The sequence below is a fragment of the Vanellus vanellus genome (genome assembly GCF_965231255.1).
Source record: "Vanellus vanellus genome assembly, chromosome: 8".
NCBI lineage: Eukaryota > Metazoa > Chordata > Aves > Charadriiformes > Charadriidae > Vanellus > Vanellus vanellus.
In genome coordinates this window covers 21575153-21600921 of record NC_138913.1, presented here as the reverse complement: position 1 = coordinate 21600921, position 25769 = coordinate 21575153, and the positions used below count along the sequence as shown (strand labels likewise).

The window sequence follows — 25769 nt, the reverse complement described above, 5'->3', positions numbered from 1 at the left end:
TGGGTTGCACATGATTTTACTGCCAAGACACCTGGCTTACACAATCTAATTTAATTTGAAAAGCACCAAGCTTATGCCTCAGCTGTGGGGAGCAACAGAAGAAATATTATAGGACAGAAGCATTTAAAGGGCCCCATCTGGAAGGTTAACCCTTTGGTTGACTCATTGACAGAATCTGTAACTAAAGTGGCTCCTGTTCTCTAAGGAATATATGAATTGATAATTGAGAGCTAAGAAACAAAGATCTGTTCAAACTTGACAAAAATCTTTAGTGTAATTAAATTGCTTGCAGACTAGAAAGCCTTCCTCTTTCAAAATGGAATTTGTGAACGCTTTGGTCTTTCTGCCTCTTTCGAAAGATCAACGCTTTAGGCAAGTTAGAAGCTGTCAGCAGCTACAAGGTTTTCCAAGACAAGTGGATTCAAGAATGCAAAATACAAGCGGTTTCTCTCAACTTTCTCTGTCCCAAATTTGTATCCCATGTCTCTCGTTATTTATAAATGAGCCAAAGCCATTTGCCTCATGAAGTCAACCACAGGATAAATGATTCAATGAATTGTGTCACATGTGGGGCATAGTGCTTCAGCAGCACTCAGCTGCAATACAGAGAGCCAAGCTAGGCAATCTGAAGAGAAATGTAATGTAAAGTTACTGACATGGGTATGCTTTCTAGGCACTCTCCTGCCTATAACAACAGCAAATACATAAATAATGCTTGATGTTGTCTTTAAGAGCTTTACAAAGTCATCAGACACTGAAACTGAAAACATTTAGGTACATACAAGTAACATGAATTATTCCACGGGGTTAAATCATGCTGGATATTCAGCATCTAGATATTTGCAGAAATAGGTCCAATATCATCTCTGTTCTAAAAGTGAGCAATGGGAGATGCAGAGCAGTGACTTGTCAAAGGTTGAATGGTTAAAGTTTGGTCCCCCCAAGATGAGCACTGTCAAGCCCACCTGAAGTCAAGGGAGCACCCGATGATCAGCACCAGGCTGGCATGGCAACCCTTCTTCCTACTTATGCTTTAGCAACAGGACTAGAGAGTTTCTTCCTAAATAAAAGACAGTGTCCCAGAGAAACTCTGCTTTTGTACATCCTGGAGCAGCTCTGAATAAAAGAACATTATGGGGAAAGACGGGTTCAACGGACATGTCACCTAGGCTGTACACAGCTCAATTCTGTCTTGGTATCAGAACTACTCAACTTCTCCTTGCTTCTGTCATCAGCAAGTATCTGCTCCAGAACAACCAGCTATGAAAATTACCCTACCATGAAATGCTGCAGCATTGAAAGTTCCGCTAATAATTTCTATCTCGGTGCATTCTTCACCAAGATGCTTTTCTCTGCACTTGTCAGGGATTTCTGTTTTTGAAGTAACCTTTTTTTTTTTTTAAAATTAGAAAACAATATGCTGTAAGGACTGACTGCACTCAAAATTTTACATCATTTCACTTAGGCCAACATCTATGTGCCGTACATCACTTATTTCACTCATCATTACTTATTTCACCTTTTCAGTCCCCACTGATCCTTTGCAGGCCCTTTACTATTCCTTCTTCTCCTTCCCTTCCCAACTGATATCAAAACTCTTACTGCCACGCATACTGGAATGCCCGTGAAATGCCAGTCTGGCAGCTGAACCCTTTCTGATTTGCATGAACACAGCAGAGAAGCCATGGTATTGCATAAAGCAAACTGCTCTGGATGAAGGGCTTAGTGACCTTGGCTGAGTACTTGCACCCTCAAGGAAAGGGATGTGATAAAACATCATTCTCCCTCTAATTCACCTTTGCAAGCATTCTTTGGTAGAAAGAGAAAAAACTCCAAGCAACTCTGCATATGTCGCTGTTTCATTTATCCTTTGCAACTGTGACCAGAACCCTTCCACTGAACAAATACAGCTAAATGAGTTTTAATTAACCTTCCTCAATCAAAAGATACTATGTCAACGTAGAAAGGAAGAAAGGGAGACTCCTTCAGTGCATTAACATGTAATTTCATTACTCAGGCACTTCTTTAGCAAGGGAGGGGGACAGATTGAGGAGAAGTTACCATCAGCGAGTCAATTATTAAAGTACTTGACTAGCAGCCAAATAATGTATTCATGGTTTTTCGTTGCCTCTCTCAACCCCTATCTACACCACTATTTATCTCACATTTTAATTTTCAGTTTATTAAATGCATTCATTTATCACAGTATTCAGAAAACCTATGGAGAAATTGAGATAAATGTCTTCTTAAGTAGCCCTGTTTACCAAACACACCAGCTCTGAGGTAACCAAGCTGGCTTGCTGCGGAAGCATCGCTTACTGCCAGCCAGGCAATGAAACGTTCCGGGGTCAGGCTATCACCTCCTCGGTGAAAATTTCAAATCATTTTAATTCAGTGACAACTGCATTATGCAAATGCATACAGTCATTTATAACTGCTAGAGCTGTAATAGCTCAGGGGGTTCCAGCCTCGGTGGGATTTCAACACAAAGATTCCCCTGTTGCCTCTCTTTTACAGAGGTGCTAGAAAAATCACTGTCTGTGGCAAACGCTGTGGCCTGACCACAACCCGCCCCCACTTTGTTACAACAACAAAAAAAGAGAGAGACAGTCAGACCTCCAAAATTTAAACAGAGTATTGTCTTTTAATTTCAGCTTTGAGGGAGACCCTCAGTAAATGATGGTCAAAATTAGTCCAAACCTCTACCTTCCCTAGTGGAATTTGCCCTGAAAAGCAAATAGTGACACACCGTCGTTTTCAACAACTGCGAGAGAAGGCAGACTAGGAGAGGGAAACACAAATAAGCAAGGGTAAGATTTCCAAAAACACAAGCGGCAGAGTAAGTATCCAGTTCCCACCAACTGGATTCAATAGGGACAGGGTTCTTCAGTGGTATTGATGGCTTTGACAACCCCCTATGGGAGATGCTTTGTTCTTCTAGTAATATTTTACTTTTGAACTTTTCATCCATACCTAATTTTAATTCCTTACGCTATTAATACCCTGGATTCATGTTCATCATGCACACCATCAGCTGCAGAAGGCAAGCTTCACAAACACCACCCTTCAACAGCAGCTCACAAGACCACTGCCTGCCTTCTTTGCTACCCTGAGCATGAGCCCTTACATCCAAAGGGTCTTTTAGGACTAGCGATCAGTGCCAGGCTTTGCCAACATGCTACCTAGGACAACCGGAGTAGGGACAATGACTGCACCATCGCAGCGGCACCTTATCAGGTCGGACCCAAGCACGGCTGTCTCACAGGTGTATTTTCAATTCCAGCCTACAAACAGCACCCAGCGAGCGCTGTCATTCTCTTTCTAAGGCAGGGTTCATGGCACAGTGAACACTAACAGACTTTAAAATAACCCCAAACCAACCAAACAAAAAGATTGGCCAGGTATATTCTGCCAAGTGAAATTATCACACCTGTAAATCAGAGAAAACAAATAAGCAAGTTTCACACCAAAATAGCCTACTTCATTTCAAAGGCTTGCTCCTTACATCTGTGCTTTGTACTTTAAACATATGACTCTGTAGTTTTGTTTTGGTATTTTTCCCCCCAACCATTTTAAATTCTTTGCTCACCATCTGCTTTTGCCTATCCTGTAACAATCAGCTCAGTCTAGCAAAGACGTGAAAGATGCCTGCTTGGCATAACAAGAAGGGGAAAAAAAAGCCAACCTCTGCAGTATTAATTCCCCCTACAAAATCTTGTACAAGCTGCCTACCGATAGAGTATCAGTTGAAACCATAAACCCATTTATAGCTGACAACAAGATTAATGACTTGTCCCGCACTGATTTCCTCCTATTAGCTATCAGTGGATCTGTTCCATCTGTCATTTCACAGGAAAGAGGGTAAAGAGGAGAAAAAAAAAAAAAAAAACAACAAAAAAAACCCAAACAAAAAACAGCACACACCACCACAGACTTAATTTCTCAGTGACTTCCAAATTGGCCTTGTCATGAAAATTACCTACTTACATTTAGTAACTACACCTTCCAAGTGGATGATATTGGGGTGGTCAAATTGTCCCATGATGCTGGCCTCGCTCAGGAAGTCTCTCCTTTGTTTATCAGTGTAACCAGCTTTTAGAGTCTTGATAGCAACGCAGATCTCTCTTTTTCCTGGTACTTTGAGACGTCCACTGCATACTTCACCAAATTCCCCTTAAGGAAAAAGGCACAAGAATCCACAGTCATGAACATGAAACATGCGCTTGTGTTGTCAAACTGTTATGTCAGTTCATTTGGGGGAACTGTCATACAAAAATCATAGGATCCCATGTTTCCTAAAAGCAAATTTAAAATTATATTTACAGTAAAAAATGCAAAAGCTCTGGCACTTACCCACACCAATAACTTTTTCAATCTTTATGCAGGAGGCATCAATTTCTTTGGCAAATTCCCTCACAGCTTGGTTTGGATCCTCATATGTAAAAGGATCCACATATGTTCTAACACCTGCAAGGCAGAAATGTTTTATTTGAAGTCACTGATCTACATGCTGCTGAACACAGAACATATGAGACTGAAGCCTTAATGATATACAACAGCAAAGAGAGTGTACAATAAAAATGTACTGTAAGCCAGGAACGACTGATGAAGGAAGGAAGGACTTAATGTATTTTTTTCCCCCATGTGACTTTTTTTAACGTAAACATTTAATATTTCCCAATATTGATGTAAGGAATCAGGCTTTTGCCAATAAATGAGCTTCACAAATCACTGCGATCACAACAGGCCAATAGCCTGTCTATAGACCTGTGAGACTAAAACACATCCCATTTGCTTTTTGGGAGCCAAGAAATTCTGAGCTCAGGTCCTAGGTTTGGTACCTAGATGACTGAGATGGAAGTAACAGTACAATTCAGTCCTGGGAAAAAGGGAACAAAGTTCACATTCCCTTTCCTGCAGGATATCCTCTGGCCCATCCAGAAACCGCTTTAGCAGAGTATTGTGGGGAAAAGTCATGCCTAGATATCACCAGCCAAGAACAGATGTCTTCCAATGGAAAGGAAAAATAGAAAAAATTGATGAACCTTTCTCCTGTCTGTCCCCTCAAAACTTTTTACCCAGATTCTTCTATTTTCCCTGTTACTAAAGTACGTATTTTTGAAGAAGGATGTTTGCAAGAGAGGAAAACAGAAACATATTCATCTCAAGAGGAACGTCACCCCTTTTTTCCCAAGCATCGGAACATGGGATGTGTTTTACGAACCAAATCAAAAAACCCAAGCACCACTGCCTTTTACCTTGGTTCAAATGTTTCTCCTCATCTGCCTCTTGCTTAGCCTTACTGTACTTACTGCGCCTGTCAGGACAAAAAAGAGCGTTACAGTTCAAAATAAGTATCTTACTTTGAGACAAGCTCAGTCTTCTTGACCTGCTGAGACTTGAGCTGTTCGCACCTGCCACGACCTGTGCTCGGCAGCTCCCCTACAACAGCCCATGACACAACATACACTTACCAGCGGGACAGGACACTCCTCTCCCCAAACTGCTCTAAGTGTTACTGGCCTCAACAAAGCATCAAGGGAAACACAAATCTGTTTGCATCTGGGCATTTAAAGAAAGAAACGAAACCTTGCATTTCGGCTACCTTTTCTTCAAAGGTCTATTTGCAATTCTGTGAAAAAAGGAGCCAAATTGCTTTTTATCCCTATCATATATGGATTTAAATGCTACAGCAGAGGTGTTTTGGTAGAATGATTTTCAAACATAATTAGGCAAATGCCAATATCAACACACTTATTTAACTGCAAATTTAAAACTGGAAACAAGTCTATTAACACAGAAATCAGGATGGCAGCAAAAAAAAAAAAACCATGCAGATCCCAAGGATTTTGTTTATTCTCTTAATCGCTGTATAATTGAAGGGGACAAAGAACTCTTGATGGCAGAGCTCCTCTACTAACCCTCTGAGCTGGACAGAATAATGTAGTATAGTATGCTAATTAGATTACTACTATAGATTACTACTTCTACACCTACACACATGACAGTGTATATAGATATGTATTTAATTAGTTGAGCTTTAAACTTCACTGGATAAGTGGCATTAAGAAAAGTTAATACAAAAGGTTAGTCTGTTAGGAAAGATATTGAGGAGTCAGCTCAGCCAAATGTGCACTGGGATTTGAAGTTCCCCGGCATCTAACGGCATATAGACGTAGAGATTTGATTTGGGCTTTTACTCATCATTCATTGAAAGTTCAGAACGAGGTGTAAGAAGAGATATTGCCAAAGAGAAGGGCTTGTTGTTTACTCCTCAGTTTGCCTGTTCCTATGGAAGTCCAAGTCTCCCAGCATGTCAGACCCAGGTTAGCTAACTGGCAAGAGCCTGGGCTGGAGTGAAGAAGAGGGAAGGCAGAAGGAGAAACCAACCCTGGAGAACAGGTTAAAAGTTTGAAAACAGTGAACGGGTAAAGGAGGAAAATGGGCGTGGGTGAGAGAAAGATCTGTTGGGAGGTGTGAGTTAAAAGGGGTCAAAAACTCACAGATAACAGGAAGAAAATATGTGACTGAGCACCTCGTTTGCAGCAAACCTTCCTGAGTTTCACCATTCCCCTCCCGTCAGCAAAACCCCTCTGCCCAATAGCAAAAAGCATCCCACATCCCACTCTGCGCCTGGCCTGCGGGGAATGGCAGCTTCCCATCGCTGTCTGCTGAAAGGCCATTTCCCAGGCTTTGTCTCCGCAGTCTTTTAGTGCTGGCTGTTAAACACTCTAAGCCAATAATAAAAACTATAAATTAACCATGAAACAGAAGGAAAAAAAAAATAATCCTGTTTGACATGTGAAGACTACCTGATCTTTGAACCAAGCCTGGCAGCTCCCAACAGCATCAACAGGACTTCTGTTCAGACATAGAAAAGCAGGTACACATCCAACCATAAACGGGTTGGGAGCTTCTTTTCTTGATGAAAGTCAATTAAACGCAAACGGCTCCAAATCGCACGAAGAGCATTATTAAAAACCACACTGGATCCAAACATCAATTTAAACCATTTATTTGCCCGAGGACTTACAGCACTGGTATAACAGAGCTGACTTAAATAAAAGGACTATGTTCTGTTCCCAGTTACTGAACTAAATAAGAAGGAAGAGGCAGCACAAATCTCTCCCCGTGCCATACGGGACCAAGTCAGCTAAGGGGATTGCAGAGATGGTTTCAGGTATTACACAACTTCTATCAGAGGAAAGAAAAAAAGGAAAAAAACCCACAGATTCTGCATTTTAAGCAGGACCCCTTCAAATTCATTTTATTAATGTTCAGGCACAGATGGGAAATATGAAACACAAACATGCTTTGCATGAAAGCATTTTAAGTATGAAAAAAATGCTCTTTATCTTATTTTTAAAAATACAAGCACCCTAACAACAGATAAAAAAAATAACCTTCCCCCACTAAAACCCAAAGACACGTAAAGAGCAAAGGGAAACAAAAGGATTACTGTTCAAGCAATATAATTGTAGTTTATTAAGTTTAAATAATACCTTCCAAACTAACTACCTACTTCCACTTCTCCTGTGTCACCTGTTGACCTCTCCTGCCTGGCCGGGGGCAGGACACTCCTGTCTGCCACTGTCCCCGAGCAGCGTGGGAGCCCTGCACCATGGGACACGCGGGGCTAGAGCTGCCTCTCGGGGCAGCTCACCTGAGTGGCAGAAGGGACCCTTTGTCACAGATTTGAACCCTGTAATTACAGGGATTCTGGCGGTGGTGATTAAATAGCCGGCATTCAGGAAAAGAACACAGAAGCTTTCAGAAATTGCGGGGGTCTGAGACACAGGCAGATCTACAGGTGGGGGCTGGAGATGAAGAGAAGGTAGGAGCGGAGGGGGTTATAGCACACACTGAGGTGAAACAGCATGGACCCGGAGCCGCACCTCATCCTCCCCACAGAAAAGAGGGGCTGGGGGTGCCACAGTGCTCGGGCACCGAGCTGGTGGAGCACCTGATCCAACACCATCACTAAGAGGTGGGCAAACGCATTCAGCTGTTGACGGAGCAGAAGATAAATCAATCTATCGATGGGAAGAATTTCTGACAGAAACCTTTAGATGACCAGAGGATTTAGTAGGGCCCTCTTACTCCACCCAAGCCCTTTTAGAAAGTGGCCCTCTCTGTTTTACACTTTCCCAAATCCTTTATGAATCTATGTGAGATATTCTAATTTCACTCGGCGTTCCTGCAGGGTAGGGTTGAGAAACACTCACGCTACCTCCTGCACTCTGCTCTACGGATATGTTCATCTTAACCTCAGTAAGTTTAAACTAACATTTAGGCAGATTAGTTCTCATGTTAACACAAACACCGTGGTCACAGGATAGAACCAAACAGCTTGAGCTGCCTGAAGGCAAAGTCCTTTGATAAATTCTGTTGTAAAGATGAATTTTGGGATTTGAGCAATGACTTGAAAAAACGTAATGCTAAATTAGTAGCAATAACCCCAAGTTCAAAAGTGGGCACCTACAGCATATGCCCAGTTCCCACATTTGGCTCACGGATGCAGGGAGGCCATGTCTGCAGGCCAAAGCACAGTTTTGATTATAAAAATATGACTTTTAGGTCACGGCGAGATTACAAAACCTCCTTATGGGGACTGTATGGACAGAAAAGCTTGTTCTCATCTGAAGTCATTTTGGAACAAAATATAATTATTTTGCTATTAACTTCTGCTGGTGTAGGAACATCATGAAATATCCCCAAAGCCCACACCTCTAAATGACATTGGTAAAGTGGTTAAAATCGTTAGAGGAATAGTGAATATTAAAGCAGATTCTGTTTATTGAGAGCTACTTCCAGCTACTGGAGAGCTGTGTATTGAGGAAGGCTATTAATTAGCAAGGCACCATGCATTAGTATGCACAGAGCAGTTGCACTGTCCTAGTATTTCATTCATCTCGCTATGTCTTTCCCCTTCCACAGCCGCTCTGAGACCTACCAGTGCAGAGCTACGGGACACGTCTGAACCCGTAGCCTCCGGGACACTTTTATCTCCATTCACACCAGTGCTGGGACCAGCCTTTTGTCCCTACTGCCCACCTGCCCTTCGTCTCGCCTTTGTCCAAGTTTGAACACTTGTGGGCAGAGATAACTGAAGAGACAGCCTGAGCAGTGAGAAGACCTGCCTGAGCACGCACCCGCATCAGCGAGTCTGTCAGCTACCTGGCTCCAGGCAGCCTTTCCTTTGACAGCTTTATGGCTGATACTAAAGAGAATCAATATGAGGGCAAGGGGTTGACATTTCATTTTCTAAAAAGTGATCCATTGAGGGCCAATCACCAGGCAGTGTTTATCAGCCTTGGGAAGCGACTTTTTTTTATAGGGGGAGGAGGGGAAGGCATCATCTCAAAGCAGCTCGACAGGCTCAATTCTCCAAGGTGGCGACTCATAATTAGAAATCCAATGTATCCTGCTATTAATCCTGCCTTAAATAATAAAGTGATCAATAAAAGCAGAGAGGAGATTAAGTCATCAAGCTCAGTGACGCTATTTGCTGTTGCAATGGCTTTTAATAAACCTGTCTTTCTGCATTACATTTTCATATGTTCCGCTCTTCTTTCTTCTTGCCAGCGTGAAGGCTTTGAGTTGAACACCCACAGAAAGCTGTAACAATGCATGTCTACTTTCCAGATACTACAATCATAGTGACTTAACTGCTCTTTAGGACAATTTAAAGTAAGAGAGCAAATCAAGAGGAATTTGTGCACGTTTATGGCTGATGCCATTAAACTGATCAACAGAGACTGACAAAACGTGCATCCCTCAGATCCCAGGCTGCAGATGCAGTAAGGACACAGCCAGTCTTACCTCAGAATTACACTGAAGCAAAATCATGCAGATCTCTTTAAACGAGACTCAGCACAAAGATGAAGACAGAAACACGCACGCTGCGTTTCTGCTACACTGTCCTGCCATTCGCAGGATTGTTCCTGATGCCTGGGTTGAATTTGGGAGAATGAACAAGTACTTGGTAGAAGATGATGGTCCCTGCTCTGATGAAATAACCATCGATCCAGTCTACTGCGTAACTGCCTATGATGCTGAATGACTGTGGCTTCTGTTTTACAGTCATATCCACTCACACTGAAAGGACTAACCCAAAAGACCAATGCAGACTCAGACGGACTAACACAAAAATCACAAGCATAGCAGTCTGATGGCTTAGTTCACAACAGTGCAGTTATTTACTGGCGGTCTATCAGGAGTCAGTCCAAGAAAATCTACTGTACCCGTACCCATTAAACTTAACTTCAGATTACACTAGCCACAAATCTCTAGCTGGCTTGCCTCTCAATGCCAGTTATTGGAATCAGCTCCGCATTTGAAGGGCAAATAGAGCTGGAACTATTGCCATTACATCACATGCTGCTTGGTACTAATGTTGAGAAGATCAAAGCTACATGGGAGAAGGCTTGTAATGCAAATGCACTGTTTATGATGCTAATCAAAGAATTTAGCTTTGTTTGGAGGAGACAAAAAGCTCCCTCATGAAAGAGAGAGAGGGAGAGAGAAGCTTAAGTTCTTACCTCCTGCTGATGACAAAGGCTGCAATGAGAATGACCACAAGAACAACACTGCCAGCCACTGAAACAAGCAGCACTGTGGGATTGGTACCATCGCCAATGATGGGGGAAGGAACTGGAAACAGAAAAGGCAGCATTAGTGTCAGACACCCTCAAAAAATCAACCTAGGTAGCACTCAATGAGGCTTTCTGGCTTGTGAAGGCACTTCAGAGCAGCACTCAAATCTACTTTCAGGCCTTTATTACATGGTCATTTGGCACAATTTTCCAACAGGGCCCTAATTAGCTGAAGACATGATGTTTGATAATGATTTGGGGAACTTCAGTTCACTGGGAACAAGTACTCACTCTCCTTCTCCCCTTCAGTGTTGCTCAGAGGGTATAACGGCTATTTTTTTTTTTTTTCCTTTCTAATTGCTTTCCACTCTTCTTTCCTCCTCCTTTTTCTCTCAGTGGGGCCAGATGATAACTCCCCAACTGACAGAAAGAGAGTAAGTCATTTTAAAATGTCTTCCCTCTTCCTGCTGGATTGATTATTTTCAGCTGTTAACATCCTGAAGGATGTTGTCGCTAACTGGCATGACCTTAAATTGATTTAAACAGACCTGTATGTCCAAAATAAAATAGGCTTGGTCACACCGCATTCCTGCCACTGAAAAGCAAACATTTTGGGGGCTAAATTTGCATGTTTCCTTGAGCAAAGCGAAAAGCTCTACTGCCAACATAATTCAAACATTCTGTCTTTATATGACTGTCTACGGAAAAGTGCAAATACGTGGGCTGATGTAGGACACCTAACTGATCTATGTCAATAGCTTGCAAAGGAGAGTAACAGGGTTCTATTCTCCTGCGAGATATTCCAAAAACATGTGCAAACATGTACATTTACAGTAAACAAAATAGGTAGATAAATCTCTCAAGCCTCAACAGCTTCCGAGTGTTTATAGGGCGCGAGTCTCCTCATGCAACACTGAAGTACTGTGTTGAATACTGTCAGAATCTAGAAAATAGCATACTCAAATAGGTGTCTCAGGTCAGATGCATGGCATCAATAACAGGCATATGGCCACAGAAGTACATTTTCGCAGAACCGACACACCACAGTCCAAGCAACCAACGGGAAACTCCCAACACACAGTTCAGTTACATCTGCACTCTTAGCTCAAGGGAAAGAAAAAGAAATCAGTGGGCATGTCATTACCTGTGTTAGTTGTGAACTCAAACGGTCCACTGAAGTCTCCATATCCTGCTGCTGTCCTGGCCCGGACGTGAAATACATATGAAGTCAGGGGATTCAAGCCTTTGATGTCAGTGTTCCTGGAGGCTGTCTTCACAATGCGATAGCTGCGCTCGTTTTGGTCCTAACAACGAAAGAACACAGTGGTGATCAAATGGAAATGCCTCGCTGCACCATGAACCGTGGAACCCCATTTCCTTGCCAAAACTGTCATGATGAAAGAAGATGAGTAACAATGATGGAATTCTTAAAATACGTCCCGAGGGCTCCTGCTGTCGGCCTTGCTCAATACCCCGAGCACTGTGTGCTGCATGGAGCTCTAAGCAAGCCAAAAAAGGATGATGAGGTGGTAGGTACAACACTCATATATCACTGATTATTTAAGAAATCATACAAAAGCCTTTGGAAAATAGCCAAGCCTTCAAATAAGATCCTCTTGATGAGCAAGCAACATTTTACTCACACATGCTGGCACTTTCCTTTTCTTCCTACCAGCCAGGAGCCATATAAAGAAAGATAAACGTATTTTTAAAAAGAAAAGACTTAGAGAACATCTTCAGGAAAGCCCAATCTTAAAAACTGTTCTATTTTTGGCTGGAAAATCCAACAGAAAATGTAATAATCTAGATACCCTGCAAACCAGATACCTTTTTCTGTATATGTTAGGGAAGCAAATAAGTGATTATCTTTATAAAAAAAAAATTAGAAGTATGCACGCACAAGTGAGAGAGAGCGCACGCAAGCAAGAGCAGGTAATTGTTCATTTTTGCAGAGAACCTTCAAAGAAAACAGCTCTTTTCATAGTTCCATATCTGAGAAGTTATTTGTAGGAATAACATCTTACTCTACCTTGGAAAGTATGAAGAATGTAATTTTCTTTCCTTATTCTCTATTAAAAGCCATCCAGCCCACACTATCACTCTAAGCAGAAGCTATTGGCAAACAGATCTTATTATTATCACTGTGTTATATACTTCATTATTATACTTCTATGAAGTAGAGCTAATGTCTCACTTCTGCCCAACATTATCGATTCTCATTATAAATACGCTTGCCACAAAAGCTCAGTTCCTAGGTAGGAAAAAATAACAAAATAAACTCGTACCATACAGCTGGAACAGCCTATGAGTCTTATTCTTCCAAGCAACCGTTCAAGTGCATGAAATCCTTAATTGGATTTTACTAAACTGAATCTATTTGGTTTCAAATTATGGAATCCTATCTGGGAATAAACTGTAATGGAACGAAGTAAAAAGCTCTCCCCAGACCCAAACAAAACTCTTTGCTTGTCCATTTTTGAACAGTACCTTTTCATAGTATTTGACTTCATACTCCAGGATTACTCCATTTGGCCTGTCAGGTTCCAGCCAAGCCAAGGCAACGCTATGCCTTGTTATCTCTTTAGCCTGGATCAAAGCAATCGGGGATGGAGCTGCCAGGAAAAAAAAAATACAAATATATAAGCAATAATTTAGTTTTTAAGTTTTTAATCATAGCTTTCATAACATGAGCACTTTCAGAAACCATGTTTTTCTTGCAGGGGGGTTAGAAGCATTACGTATTTTTCCTGTTTTCTCTAATAAAATTGCCTTTCATTCCTCTCTAATTAAGCTTATTCTTGGATTCTGGGCAATACTAGATAGGTAGGCTTTGAAGTAACATTACAGTTGGCTAAACACTGCAATGGTCGCGATGGGAAGGTACGAATCTCCCTAACAGGCTAAGGTACTAAATGATTCTGCCTTACTTTTGTCCTTTCTTAGGCACAGTACATAGACTTGCACTTTTGTTTTGGTCCATAGTAATTTTCTCCTTCCATCTCATGAAATTAACCGCTGTTACTTCATTAGCTGTTTGCTTTACAGAAACTACGAAGTTCCTGAGGGGCCAATCTGGTTTTCTATAGAGCTGAGAAAATATTGCCACTGAATTAAGTAAGACCAGAATAAAGCTGAATACATATGAATTTGGACCCTCCCATGAAAACCAGGAAACTTGTATTTCAAGAGTCTGAGCCAATTTGTGCTTCCTAACTTGCCCTGCTTACGCCGAGTCTGTGAGCAGTCCCTGGAGAATGAGGAAGCTCAGCGCCCGAGGGCCAGATCCTGGCTTTGATAGCTCCTTCCCAGCCAGAAGATATCAGAGATTGGTCCACTGTGTACCGAACTGGCATGATCTGACCATGCCCCATGTGGCACTATATTGATGCGATAAACAGAAAAAGCGGGATTACACTGCCAAGGGTAAGGGCTGCGTGATTTTTGGAAAAACCCTACCTAGCAACAAGCTAAACTCAAAGATCCTTTAAACTGTATCTGTGTGCAGTAATAAGGGCTGCAATGAAGAAGATAATGGAAAACATCTCATTGTGCACCCTATACTTTCAATAGAGCCCCTGTTAATGCTGAAGTTCAGGTTTTTGACTGGCTGGAGGACAATGCATTCTCCCTTTGACTGTGATAGCAGCAGATTCATGGCTGCGCTGGGGGAACGGGTTGTCTGAAGATTTATGAACCCGGCTGCCCCTTTCTTGCTGTTGTGTTGCTGTGTGGTCACGTCTCTAGCCAGCTGTTATCAAGCTCTTTTGATGCTGACAATAGCTGGTATAAATGGCGGAGTCTCCAGGGATAAAAAGGGACATTCATGAAATTTTTAATCTTATCTAACAAAGCTGTCCTGTATAACCAGAGATTAGAGGTCGTCCTAAATTGAATATATTTCGTCTTTTGTCCCCTGAAGCTGTAGACATGTTGCTCTTTTTTCCTCCCTTTCTTTTTGTTTCTTTTTCTACCCTTAACTTTGGGATGACGATGCATGAAAATGTTAGAGAGTAAAAAGTATCCTTGAAACACATATCCTTGAAAACTACCAAGAAAGACAAATAAATAAAACAGTCACAATAAATGAAAGGAAAAATGAATGTTTAAAGCCTCAAAACTACTTGACCATATCAGACAGTTCTGATGGAAGCGAAAATAACCAGTAGACACCGCACAGTCACAAAAGGGTGTCTCCTCTTGATGTGAAACCATCGGGGAGCTGCTTCCTGATTTACTATCTGACAGTTTGGCATCTCTGTTAAAAATGCCTCCAGAACCTTTCTCTCTTTTTCCTTGTCTGTCTCTCACATGCAAAGCCAAATACTGGATGACAGAGGAGACTATAAATGCAGCCAACAGGGAGGATCCAGGTGTGCTCCATCAAGTTATATCTGTGGCATGACTGAGAACCTGCTTAACAACCTCACAGTTCCTCAACAGAGAATCAGACTTTCTTTCCCTCCTTTGCAGTAAGAATACTGCTCAGCTAATAAATTAGAAATCAGATTTGTTAACCTAAAACACACACATGCGCAACGTTACTGATAAACCAACTGGAGAGAAGTCTGCTTAGTAAATCGGTGCTTCACGCAGGGCAGACAGGCAGTTCTTTTTACCGAGAATCTGTCACTTATGCTGGTCCGACCTCAAGAATCGCAGAAAGCTTACTTTCTCTCCTTTATCCTCTTTTTAACGCCCTTGGTTTCTCACCTCATTTCTGCAGGCATTTATATCGGAATTTAGTGAGCCCTTCAATATTGGGCTGGTAATTGCTGCAGGAAAGCACGTTTCTTCTCTGCTGTAAAATGGCTACTTGCAGCAGAAGAATATATATTAACTACCCCTCCTTGTGGAAGATGCTTAGCTTTATACAGTTTAACAACTGCTTTCTCATGACTCTCAAAAATGGACAGCTGATATTAGACACTACACTACACTGGAATAAAGGAGCTGCTCCTGGCCTCCGGGACACAAAGAGGACTTGTACATTAATTTCTTCGTTACTTCATACCATTACAACTGTAAGAATGGCCCTAGTTTTTCCTTCCTGTCCTTCATATGCAAATTCATCCTACGTAACTTTTAATCTCTTCTTTTGTCCTGCAGATGAGCAATTTGTTTCTTAGCTTTTTTGTTTTGACTGTACATCCTGCCTCTCCATATGCTAAGCAGAAATCCTTAAAAGTGCTGAAGTCCAACTACAGGATGATGTACCAGAATTGCAACAGGCTGTCCAGGAGCTCTTCCACATCTCTGCAGCACAGACCTGTATAGCAGTCTATGCAGTAGGATGGTGATCTGCAACTCTGTGGACCTTGAGGAACTGGGCTCAGTAACCACAGGGAGTACTACAGTTATCCCACTGCATGGATAAAATCCTCCGTTACCAATTCTCTCTTACTTCTGCAAATAGCCCTACAAATCAGGTTTATTTGTTTCTTTGTTTTCCAGGATTCAGCAGCTGAGCTGAGCAGTTGAAAGACTGTGCTTCTAGAAGACAACAGGTCTGGGTCTCCTTGGGCATATACTACCAAAAGGGCATAAGAGTCCAGTCAGTGGAGTCCAGAACAAAGAGGACATCATCACTGCCAGCTCACCATGGCAATCCAGGCAGCAGTCACAGCCTTCTGGGTGAGTTTGTGCAAAATATTTAAATTCTTTGTTCTTCTGCCTTTTGCCTTTAAATTGCCTCCTAGGGATGATGTGAAGATAAACATGTAACAGGTTGTAAAATGATGCTTTGATCACGAGCAGAATAAAAGACAGAATCTTCTCTTACATGTGCGTGGGCTAACTGTTCATTATACACACACATTCCTACACAAAACATACTGAGGACAGCTTGACAAAAAAGAATAACGTACATAATTAAGATGTTCGCAATAAGATCCCATAATACTTTTGGAAGAGAGTGGGAGATCGATTTTTCTTTCACTTTTTGCACATTCCCCCTTCCTGCTCCCGATATTTGGAAAGGAACACTAAGCACAAACTTGATTCTCAATCATCATTGCTTACAACAGCAAGTTTTTCTGCCACACGTGCACAGATTGTACATACCAAGCACCAATTCTACCAGAACATCCCATTTCACAGGGAAGAATGATGAAGTATTTTGGTGTCTAAAAAGTGGTCCCCTTGAACAAAAGCACCACGTGTAACTTTCCCTAGTTCAAAGCTCAGCAGTTCCTCTCCCTTAAAAACCCCACTCCCTACTGATGTGAATGTTGCAATTTTCTTTTATCTACTTCCTCAATAACCTGCCATTAAACACCTACTAGTAGTTTTATTACTGCGGCTCTGAGCTTGTGGCCTAGAGAGAGAGAAAGAGCACAGATGTACTACAAAAACTTCACCCAAATGCCACAAAGCCATATCCCAAGGCTAATAAGTGCTGAATTATAACAGTTTTGAGGCACTTTAAAGGATGGCAGAAGCAGAGTGTCAGTTTTTCATTACTGGTTCAAATTAAGGAAGGGGGGGGGGGAGACAAAAAAAAAAAAAAAAACAACACACAAACAGGAAATAAATAGATGCAATAAAGTCTCTGGCATGTAGGCATCCATGAGTGAAAACAGCCCTTTACAAAACTACAACACACGAGTACTCAGATATCAAAGATACACAATGCCCAGTATTTTAGTGAAGATGCCTTCTTAACCACAGCAGGGTTTACTTTCCACTCCCCATGATTTGAATTTAAATGGATCATGTTTACTCAAGGGGTCTTTCACTGATTGAAAAATATACCCACAGTTTGTACATTATCTCAGCTAAATTCAAATAACATATTTAAATTTAATTACTTGAAGCTTAGGGGTTTTCATGCTTTTCTTTTTTCCCTCAATTGCACACAACAACACTTATTTGTTCTTATCAATGGCTATGTGCTTTGTCAAGCATCAAAATTAAATGCTTGAAAGCACTAATGATGTTACTGTGATTAAGGATTTTTACCTTCCAGGGTAGATACTAAAAGCCCGCTCCATTATTAATTACTAAAAAAAAAGGAAAAAGATTTCTGAGAACCTAACACCGAAGAAAAGTCCTCTTAGAAACCAAAACAAGACAACAAAAGATCTTCTCTTAATTGCAACAAAACACATTTAAGGGAACCTGGCACATTTCAGGTTTTCTCTTTGAATATTTACCATGTAATATTGTAGGTTTCTACACGGGATTTTGTAAATTATATTATCAAATAATCTCACAGCAGGAGAAGGATATACAACACAGAATCAAATATGTTTTTAATCATTTCTAAAGGCAACATTCCCCAGGCCAGATTCTGGTAATTTTATTCATGCAAGAGAGCAGCTTACTCTACTAGCTGTCGCACTGACTTCAAACCAAGTGAAGGAAGAAGTACCCAGCCCTGGTTAGTTACGTGTACCAGAATAAATTAAGAAGAAAGCAGTTCTGCTCTTTCCTAAAATGTTGGTGTTCAGTTCTGCTTCCCGTTGGTCCCTTGGACCTTTTACCTACTCCCCTCTCTTGTCCAGGCAGAAGTGCTCCAGGACCCCCATTTCTGGGTAACACCACCCCTGCGCTCAGAGTCCGCCTGGCAAATGGCTTCGCAAACAAAGGGGAACGTGTTTTAGCATGACCAAATTTCCAAACGTATGCGTAGCATATGGATAAGCCATGTATGCACATAAAGGTTAAGCACGTGAAAGGGTTTTGCACATGTGAACCTATGTGCACTCACAGAGACTAGATGTCTGTGCAGGTTTGAAGAGCTGCGCTAGAGTTTGGCATTCCCATTCCTCAGTGCCGGTAGGACAGCTACGCTGTGCTCCTAGGGACCTGCAAGAGCCTGCGGCTCCACGTGCACTTTAAAAACTAACCACATGCATGTTTTATCTTTTTTTATTATTATTATTATTATTATTCTCTCTGTGTAAGTGGAGCAAACATTTGTACTAGTGATGATTGGGCCAGGTTAGGACTTGGACGAAGATCTAGAGGCCCGATTGCTCAACCGAGCCACTGGAAGCCTCCCAAGACATTCCCGAGTCCTCTGTCTTCCCACCGTCTGCCTCTCCCTCCCCCAGGAATGACGACTGGCGAGGAACACCTCCCAGCCTGGAAACTGAGACGCACCGAGATTCAGGCCAGCAGTTTCAAGCTTTAGCATTTAAAGCAAAGACTTCATCTACACCACTGGAGTAAAGCGCCCAAGGTTATCCACCCACACCTGAAAATCCTGGCCGGCGTAATGCAAAGCAGCATGACAGCTGAGCTTGGCCTCTTTCTCTCCATCCCTTCACTCAGCCGTAATACTTCTGAATTAAACTTTCCCTCCTTGTTACTAGAAATCGCGCTGCTCGGGAAAAGCACCAGCTCGGCCACGGGGTGCTCTCCAAGGACACCTTCATCCCCAAATGACAGGCACGAGTGATCTTCCCTTTCTTTCCAGGCTCTGCAACCCCGCCGCTGTCACGGAGCTCTGAGAAAAATAAGTGACAAGCTCTCAAACCTAGGGACCAGCCCACATCGGTTATGTTTGTAATTATACGTTCACAAAGGAAGGGGCTAGCAAATGAGATTTTAAAGACTGTTAACACAGCATTATTATGTTTTCAACATTTCCTCTGTTTAAAAGTTTTCATTTCTTGCCTTTCCCAAAAGAACCTGCACTGCAAATCTTGCCAAACCACAAAAGCTGGCTCTGACTTGCATCAAAATCAAAAGCTTGAAGGAAAACCCAGGCTGTTAGCAGCAACAAATAGTAGTAGTTGAGGATTACTGGAGTGCTGTATTTTTACCATCCTGCTCCAGCTTCAGTTCTTGGAGCCAGGAGGTAGCTGCTGAGGATCCACAAAGAGCCCGTGTATTTTCTGGGTTGCACGTTCAGTTCGTGTCAGTTTTAGCACCGACTACGTCAGCATACCAGAACTGTTCTAATTTAGATCAAACCAATTACAGGAGCTGAGGTCTGACCACAGTTCCCTGTGGTTTACATCAGGAACTGCAATGAGACAGGGGTGACAAAGAAGATACTGCACACCCAGGAGATGGCTCGTTCTGGCTATTAATTTCTAAGGAGCAGCTCTTGACAGCAATACGTTATTTCCAGGTACCGGCCCTCCAATTCTGAAGGCCAAATCATGGTGTCAGCTAATGCAATGCAGGTCTGGGGTAACTCCAAAGATCTGAATCTGCAACCCACAGTCCCAAAGACTGCCTTAAACCAAAAGACTATAGAATCTACGCAGAATTTAGCAAGAGATCTCTATTACAACTCAAGCATGGGGTCTGTTTAGTCTGAGAACTGCTTGTTTTCTTTCTGCTAGCTTGCTAAGAAATCCTGTTGGCATGTTCTGACAAGGATAACTTAATAGTTGCCAACAGAAACATGGGAGAATACTGTGTATTTCCTGTACGTATGAATGCCAGTTTAAAACAAACAGGAAAACAAGTCTTTCAGTTGGAAGGCAATTTATAAAAATGTCTGAACATTACAACCCTTAAAAAAAAGTACCAAAACATTTCTAAATGCTTAAACTGGAATGATTAACACAAGAAGGGTGAACGTACTTAGCACTGTGAATTGCTCTAAGAAACTCTAGAGCTATAAGCAATTTGTTAAGATGGGGAATTAGTCAGCAGCTGTCTCACCTGAGCAGGTTTGGAGCCGCTGGTCACGAAGCAGGTCACGCTGCAGTTACTCTTCCCTCTAGTTGAGGTTAAAATCTGACCCAATATAAACAACAATAAATTCTGTAGCCTAAAGAAGCCAACCCTGATGCTCCACTGCATTATACTGGATTGAGCGAAGCAGAGAAAATGGGCCATGCGGTCCAGACAAAGAGAGACTACCGTAACTCTCCGAGCCCTTCCTTTAGGGCCCAGACCTGTCACGCTTAGAGGCAGGATCCCACGACCCGAATTTGGGTTGAACACTTCAGGGAAGCACATGCTGTAATCATCCTCCTACTTCCCGGACGCCGGTCCGGCAAGCACAGACCACCAGAAACCACTGACAGTGGGACACAATGTGTATCACCCCAGGGTACAGTGGCCCTGGGGGAGCCAGAATGAGAAATTAGAGACCATAACCTCTAGTTATTAAAACAGATGATAATGTTGGAAATGGGGCATTCCCCAATCGCTCAAAATAAGTAGTCTGGAGCAATCTGACCCACTTACCGCCATTCCTTCAGGGCAACTCTACCTCACCTGCATAGCCTGCTGTTCCTCCCGGGAAGCCCGAGGTAGCAACCAGAGCTAATTCCTCCCCAGAAATAGCCTATCCTTCACCTTTGTTTTGCTGCACAGGAGGAGGATCTGCTGAGCTGCCTTTTCAAAACAAATTTCTCCCCCTTCCACAATAAAATCAAAGCTACCCTCAAAGACACATCAGATGCTCCCAAATGAGATCCCTGTCCCATTCTCTAAGCCCTTCCTCAAGTCAACCAATCATCCAGCTACTCCTCCTCCCTTTTTCCCATCCTCCTGCCCGCAGTCAGAGGAGTTAAGACATGTCTGCATACACTTCATGAGTCAACAGACAAGGGGGGGTAGAGCTGTTCTTAAATTGTACAGAAACAATGAAATAACCTACTGTATCTGTGTCCTGCAAACCACTTCTTGTATGCAGCTTTCCCACCACTTACACCATAGTGTATCAACAACCCATAAAACAATACCGAAAATATTGACCCTGCTCTATTAATATTGCAAAGGGGCAATGCTTTGCCTCACATTGCAAATCACAGCTCTCACCTGATGCCTCATTTCTGTTCCTTGGTCCTTTCTTATACTTACGACCAAGCCCCCTGAGCACGTGGTTACCCCAACAGTTATGCTGTGAAGCTTAACCCACTATGGGGCAAATGTGTGACTTGGTACCCAAGGCAACACATCTCCTAATGCTGTTCTCCTTGGTTCTTGCACAGTTACTTTTTATTTGCTTGAAACAGGGATGTCTCGATGATATATATTTATGTGCTAAATAACTTCCTTTGTCACTTACTTTCAGCATTAAGAATATTAGATTTTGTAAAAAGAGCTGCTTAAAAGCCTTTTTGAAATCCAGACAAATAAAAGCCTCTGCCCCATATGCCACTTAGATGCTTTGGAAATACTGAAGTATCTTCTAAACCAAATAAATAAATAAATGTTATGACTCATTTTGCTAAAGCAGCATTCGCTACCTTAATAAATAGATTTGGCCACATTGTCTCATCCTAGCTTTTGAAGTGCTACAGTAATAGCAGAGAGTTAGACTTTGCCCTTTGGGTTTCTCAGATCAATCACCCAAAGTCAGAAATGGCAAGAATCTTGGAGGAAGAAAAGATAATAAAATTATAAACATTTTACTTCAACTGTGATAAACAGCTTCAACAGCAACTGCAGGTTGGGTCTCAAACATGCCCTCCTGAGCCTGCGGCACCCAAAAAAATCAAAACCCAGGACTCACCTGACAATAAAAATTGCAATTCCCATCTTAGCATTGGAGAGTAATAAATTGTTTTGAAGTCATGAAAGTTAAGGAACTTCACCCTTATTTACTTCAGGCTCCATCACACAGAAGAGGCTGGTGTAGAAGGTTTGCATTTACGTATTTATATTTCAGCTGAACGACTTATAAATTTTAATTATAGTTGATATTCAAAGCATTCAGCTGGAAGTCCGGTAAAGTACCTTCTGTACAAAGGTTAGATGGATACAACATGATATGATCTCTCCCTCTGGGATGTTGAGAAACTTTCGAGACTGAATCAAGGTTTAGGTTTTCTGGGCTTACGTTAGTAACACTTTGTGAAGGACAATAGTCTGACAGCACTTGGAGATCCTCAGCTCTTACAGGATGCTGCAAGACACCCTGCCATATTACCCCATCAAAGTTCCCCTTCTTCAGGGGAAAAAGATATTTTGTGCTTTTGGAAAAGTACCCGAGAGAACCAGACTGCAGCACACCTAACTCCCACACTCAGAGCTCTTCTACCAGGTCCTCCCACTGGAAATGAATTAAGCCCCCTTTCCTCCATCCGTAATGGCCAGATCTCTTCAGGAAATTAAAAGCCATTAATAGACCCGATGAGAGAGAACACTATATTCCGCACACAGTGTTGCTGCAAAAATCAAAGCTACCTGAAGTTTGCTGTTCAGGGAAAAAAGAAAAAAAAAAGTGATGAAGGACAAACTGGGGAAGAGTCTTGAGCTTCCTGAAACACATAAACCTTAAAATTAAAATCTTAGTTCATGATGTCAGTAACCGATTACATCATAGGTGGCACATAATTAAACTTATAAAGGGGTTTCATTATTTTGGTTTTATGCCGGATACTGAAAACCAGTGCATTATTCATTTAAAAAATTGTGTCAATTAGAAAAACCCCAAATGGCATAAGCAATTAAATATTAAAGGTGGCTGCCTCAGTGGAAAACAGTCAGAATGATAATTGGTAAAGTTTCCTGTGCAATGCAAGTGCCATTACAAAGCCTGAACAATTTCAATCCTAACTAACTAACTAAATAAAAATCAACCTCATGAGGTTATGAAGATTTGGAGTCGGACAAAGAAATCAGCCATGTTTATTTCCTGGAGGAGTACTGAGCTACAGTTTGGGCAAATAAAACCCCATGAAACCAATAATCCCAAATTGGCTCAGCAACTGCATAAATGGGTCTGTATTCCGAGTCTGGACCTTCATTTTGAGTCCCAGATTCGCATCTCGTAGGAGGACTCTGAGAGCCCATCCGGACTCCTGACGAGAAGAGCTCTGCTGCAGGTCTCTCCTCCCCTCCGAGGCCAGGGCCCCAAAGGGGACTTACGAGGTGGAACTGAGAAGTGCAGAGGATGGGGACTGCAAGGAAAAACATAATCTTCACTCAAAACCTGCAATTCAAAAATTGGCTCTTCTTCCAACAACATGCAAGGCATTTTTCAATGTTATGTTTCTCCTTCCGCTAAGGTTCATGCTTTTGTATTTAGTTTGGTTTTGTCATCAACAGGTCCAAAAATTTGATAATCTTCTCATTTGATCCAGATGAAGCTGGTAACTTGCATTTAAGGATCAGACTGAAAATAAGCTAGGACACTCCTGTGCTACAGAGCCCCTTCTAACCTGTGACGTTCACAGCTTGTCGGTGTAACAAATATAAATACAAATATTCTTTGGTTAAAGAAAATGCCGCATCTGCCAGTGGTGCTAACGAAGCCTCCCTTTGAGCCCAGTCGACTCTCTCCAAATCAGTCCTTCCCAGGACTTGCATAATTGCAGTTTTAACCTTCAGCACAGGCAGGAGTGAAAGCAAACGGCTGAAATACTCTTGGAAGAGCACCGCTGGGTCTGCACACCACATCTGAAGGAGGATGGAGAGCCCACAAATCTCTGCAGCTCCTACAAGACTCCCCTTGGCCACCCTGTCCCAGAGTGCCCTGGGAGCTTGAAAAGCCCGGGATTTAACGCTCCGCCACTTACATATTCCAGTCACTTTCTGTCTTATTTATGTGCATGCACAATATCCTGATAAACTAGAAGGGAGGCTGCAGCCATTCCATCTGCATTCCCTTTTATGCTAAGAAAGATAAATTGAGGCTGATTCAGAGGACAGATTTAAAGAACGCAGTATGTTATCGAGACAAGTGCAATCTTCCCAGGGAGCCGTTGTAGTGGGTTGTCTCGAGATCATGCCTTTATTTGTTTCCTGAAATAAATGGACACCACACAAAACTCAATTCATATAGCGGGCTGGAAGAGATGTCTCCTATACCTTCCTATTTTGCTTAGCCAAAACTGTCTTGTCCTATTATTTCTTGATGGGACCATTTAATGGAACACAGAAAATTAAAAATAATAAAAAGCTAATTAAAAACTTCAGTGCTTTCCTTTTAGCCTTCAGTAATCTATGGAACTGAAAGACATTTATATCCACAGCACATTACCATTTAAGGGTTTTTCTGGCTGTAATAATCTGTGGATACTTTCAATGGATTTTAATACAGAGAAAACCAAAAAGGATTTTATGGAACAGTAGAAGTATTTAATAAAAAAATCAGAATCAGTCAATCGTCTTTTTAAGACTAAGTGATAGAATTCGATAGCAGGGATAAAAATCCTAATAAATTCTGGAGGAACAGTTCAGAAGGCTGAGACAAAAGTTATAATTTCCTTTTAAATTAACAGTAGGACTTTTCCATAAGGGATGTTTTGAAATACAAACGACCAGAGGAATAAAATACAAATGCTCGAGCTTCCTACATCTCTCCAGACTGTATTTTAAAAAATTAAATCCAAAACCACAATCATATTTTGTTATTATCAGTTTACAAATCGCAACTTTCAGAGACCTCGAATCCATTCTCCGAGTGCACTACTAAGAGTTCTGGGACTCTGGTTCTTGAATTTAGTAATGAAGGCGGATTACCTTAATCTAAGGAGACGCCATGAAATCCTTCAAGTAGATGCAGATAGAGGCTACGCATTTGCCTGCTTTGTTTGGGAGGGGAAGCCCACTGGAGCCCGGCCATAATAATAAAGCGTTCCCTGCACGCCAGTTCACACGTGGGGCTAAATCTGAAGTGACATCTCGCAATGAAAGGAGCAGTATTCACTCGTGTGCTCAGCATTTTGATGTCCGCCAAAATCTGGCAAACATGATTATAGAGATCCAGCAGGCATGCCACAGCTCTATTTAGTCCTCGTGGTTCAACGCAATGCTATGCAAAAAATAAATAAAAAATAACCGGCTGCCTTGCGATGGCATTCTGGGAGTATGATTTCATGCATATGGATGGACTCGACACACGTTTTGCACCGCCTCATACAAGGACACAATACCTGAACCAAAGGGGGATGCTCTACCCACCCTTACAGGGTCGGTTCAGCACCCTGCCCTCCAAACTATGAGCCACTGCAGAAACTTTGGGCTTCAGGGACTGGCGATGTTTATTTGTGCTACTCTGCATGGCATTTTAATTAGTAACTGTGCGGATTTAAAACCTTTGAATGGACACACAGGGGCAGTTGTGCAGCCTAGCTTTTGTGTTTCCACTCTCAAAAAAATCCCATTTGAGGACATCAGCAGGGGGTTAATGGAAGCTTTGATAAAGTTCTCCAAAGCCTTTTATTGTTGCTCAACTACAGACCGGACTCTGCTGTCTCTCTGGCTGCTTTCCAATTAATTTAGTCAGCTGTAAAAACAACTAGAAAATTTAGAAGC

General features: G+C 42.0%; 1 protein-coding gene across 1 annotated transcript in view; it reads right to left on the bottom strand.

Annotated features, from left to right (window-relative positions):
* The window catches only part of EPHA4 (EPH receptor A4), a 102296-nt gene that overhangs the window by 9346 nt on the left and 67181 nt on the right, over positions 1-25769 (bottom strand). The window contains exons 6-11 of the mRNA XM_082487402.1: positions 13083-13207; positions 11740-11899; positions 10542-10653; positions 5259-5317; positions 4354-4467; positions 3988-4173 (exon numbers count right to left, since the gene is read on the bottom strand). Of these exons, the coding sequence (XP_082343528.1) occupies positions 3988-4173; positions 4354-4467; positions 5259-5317; positions 10542-10653; positions 11740-11899; positions 13083-13207 (756 nt within the window). The remainder of the gene's footprint in view (positions 1-3987; positions 4174-4353; positions 4468-5258; positions 5318-10541; positions 10654-11739; positions 11900-13082; positions 13208-25769) is intronic.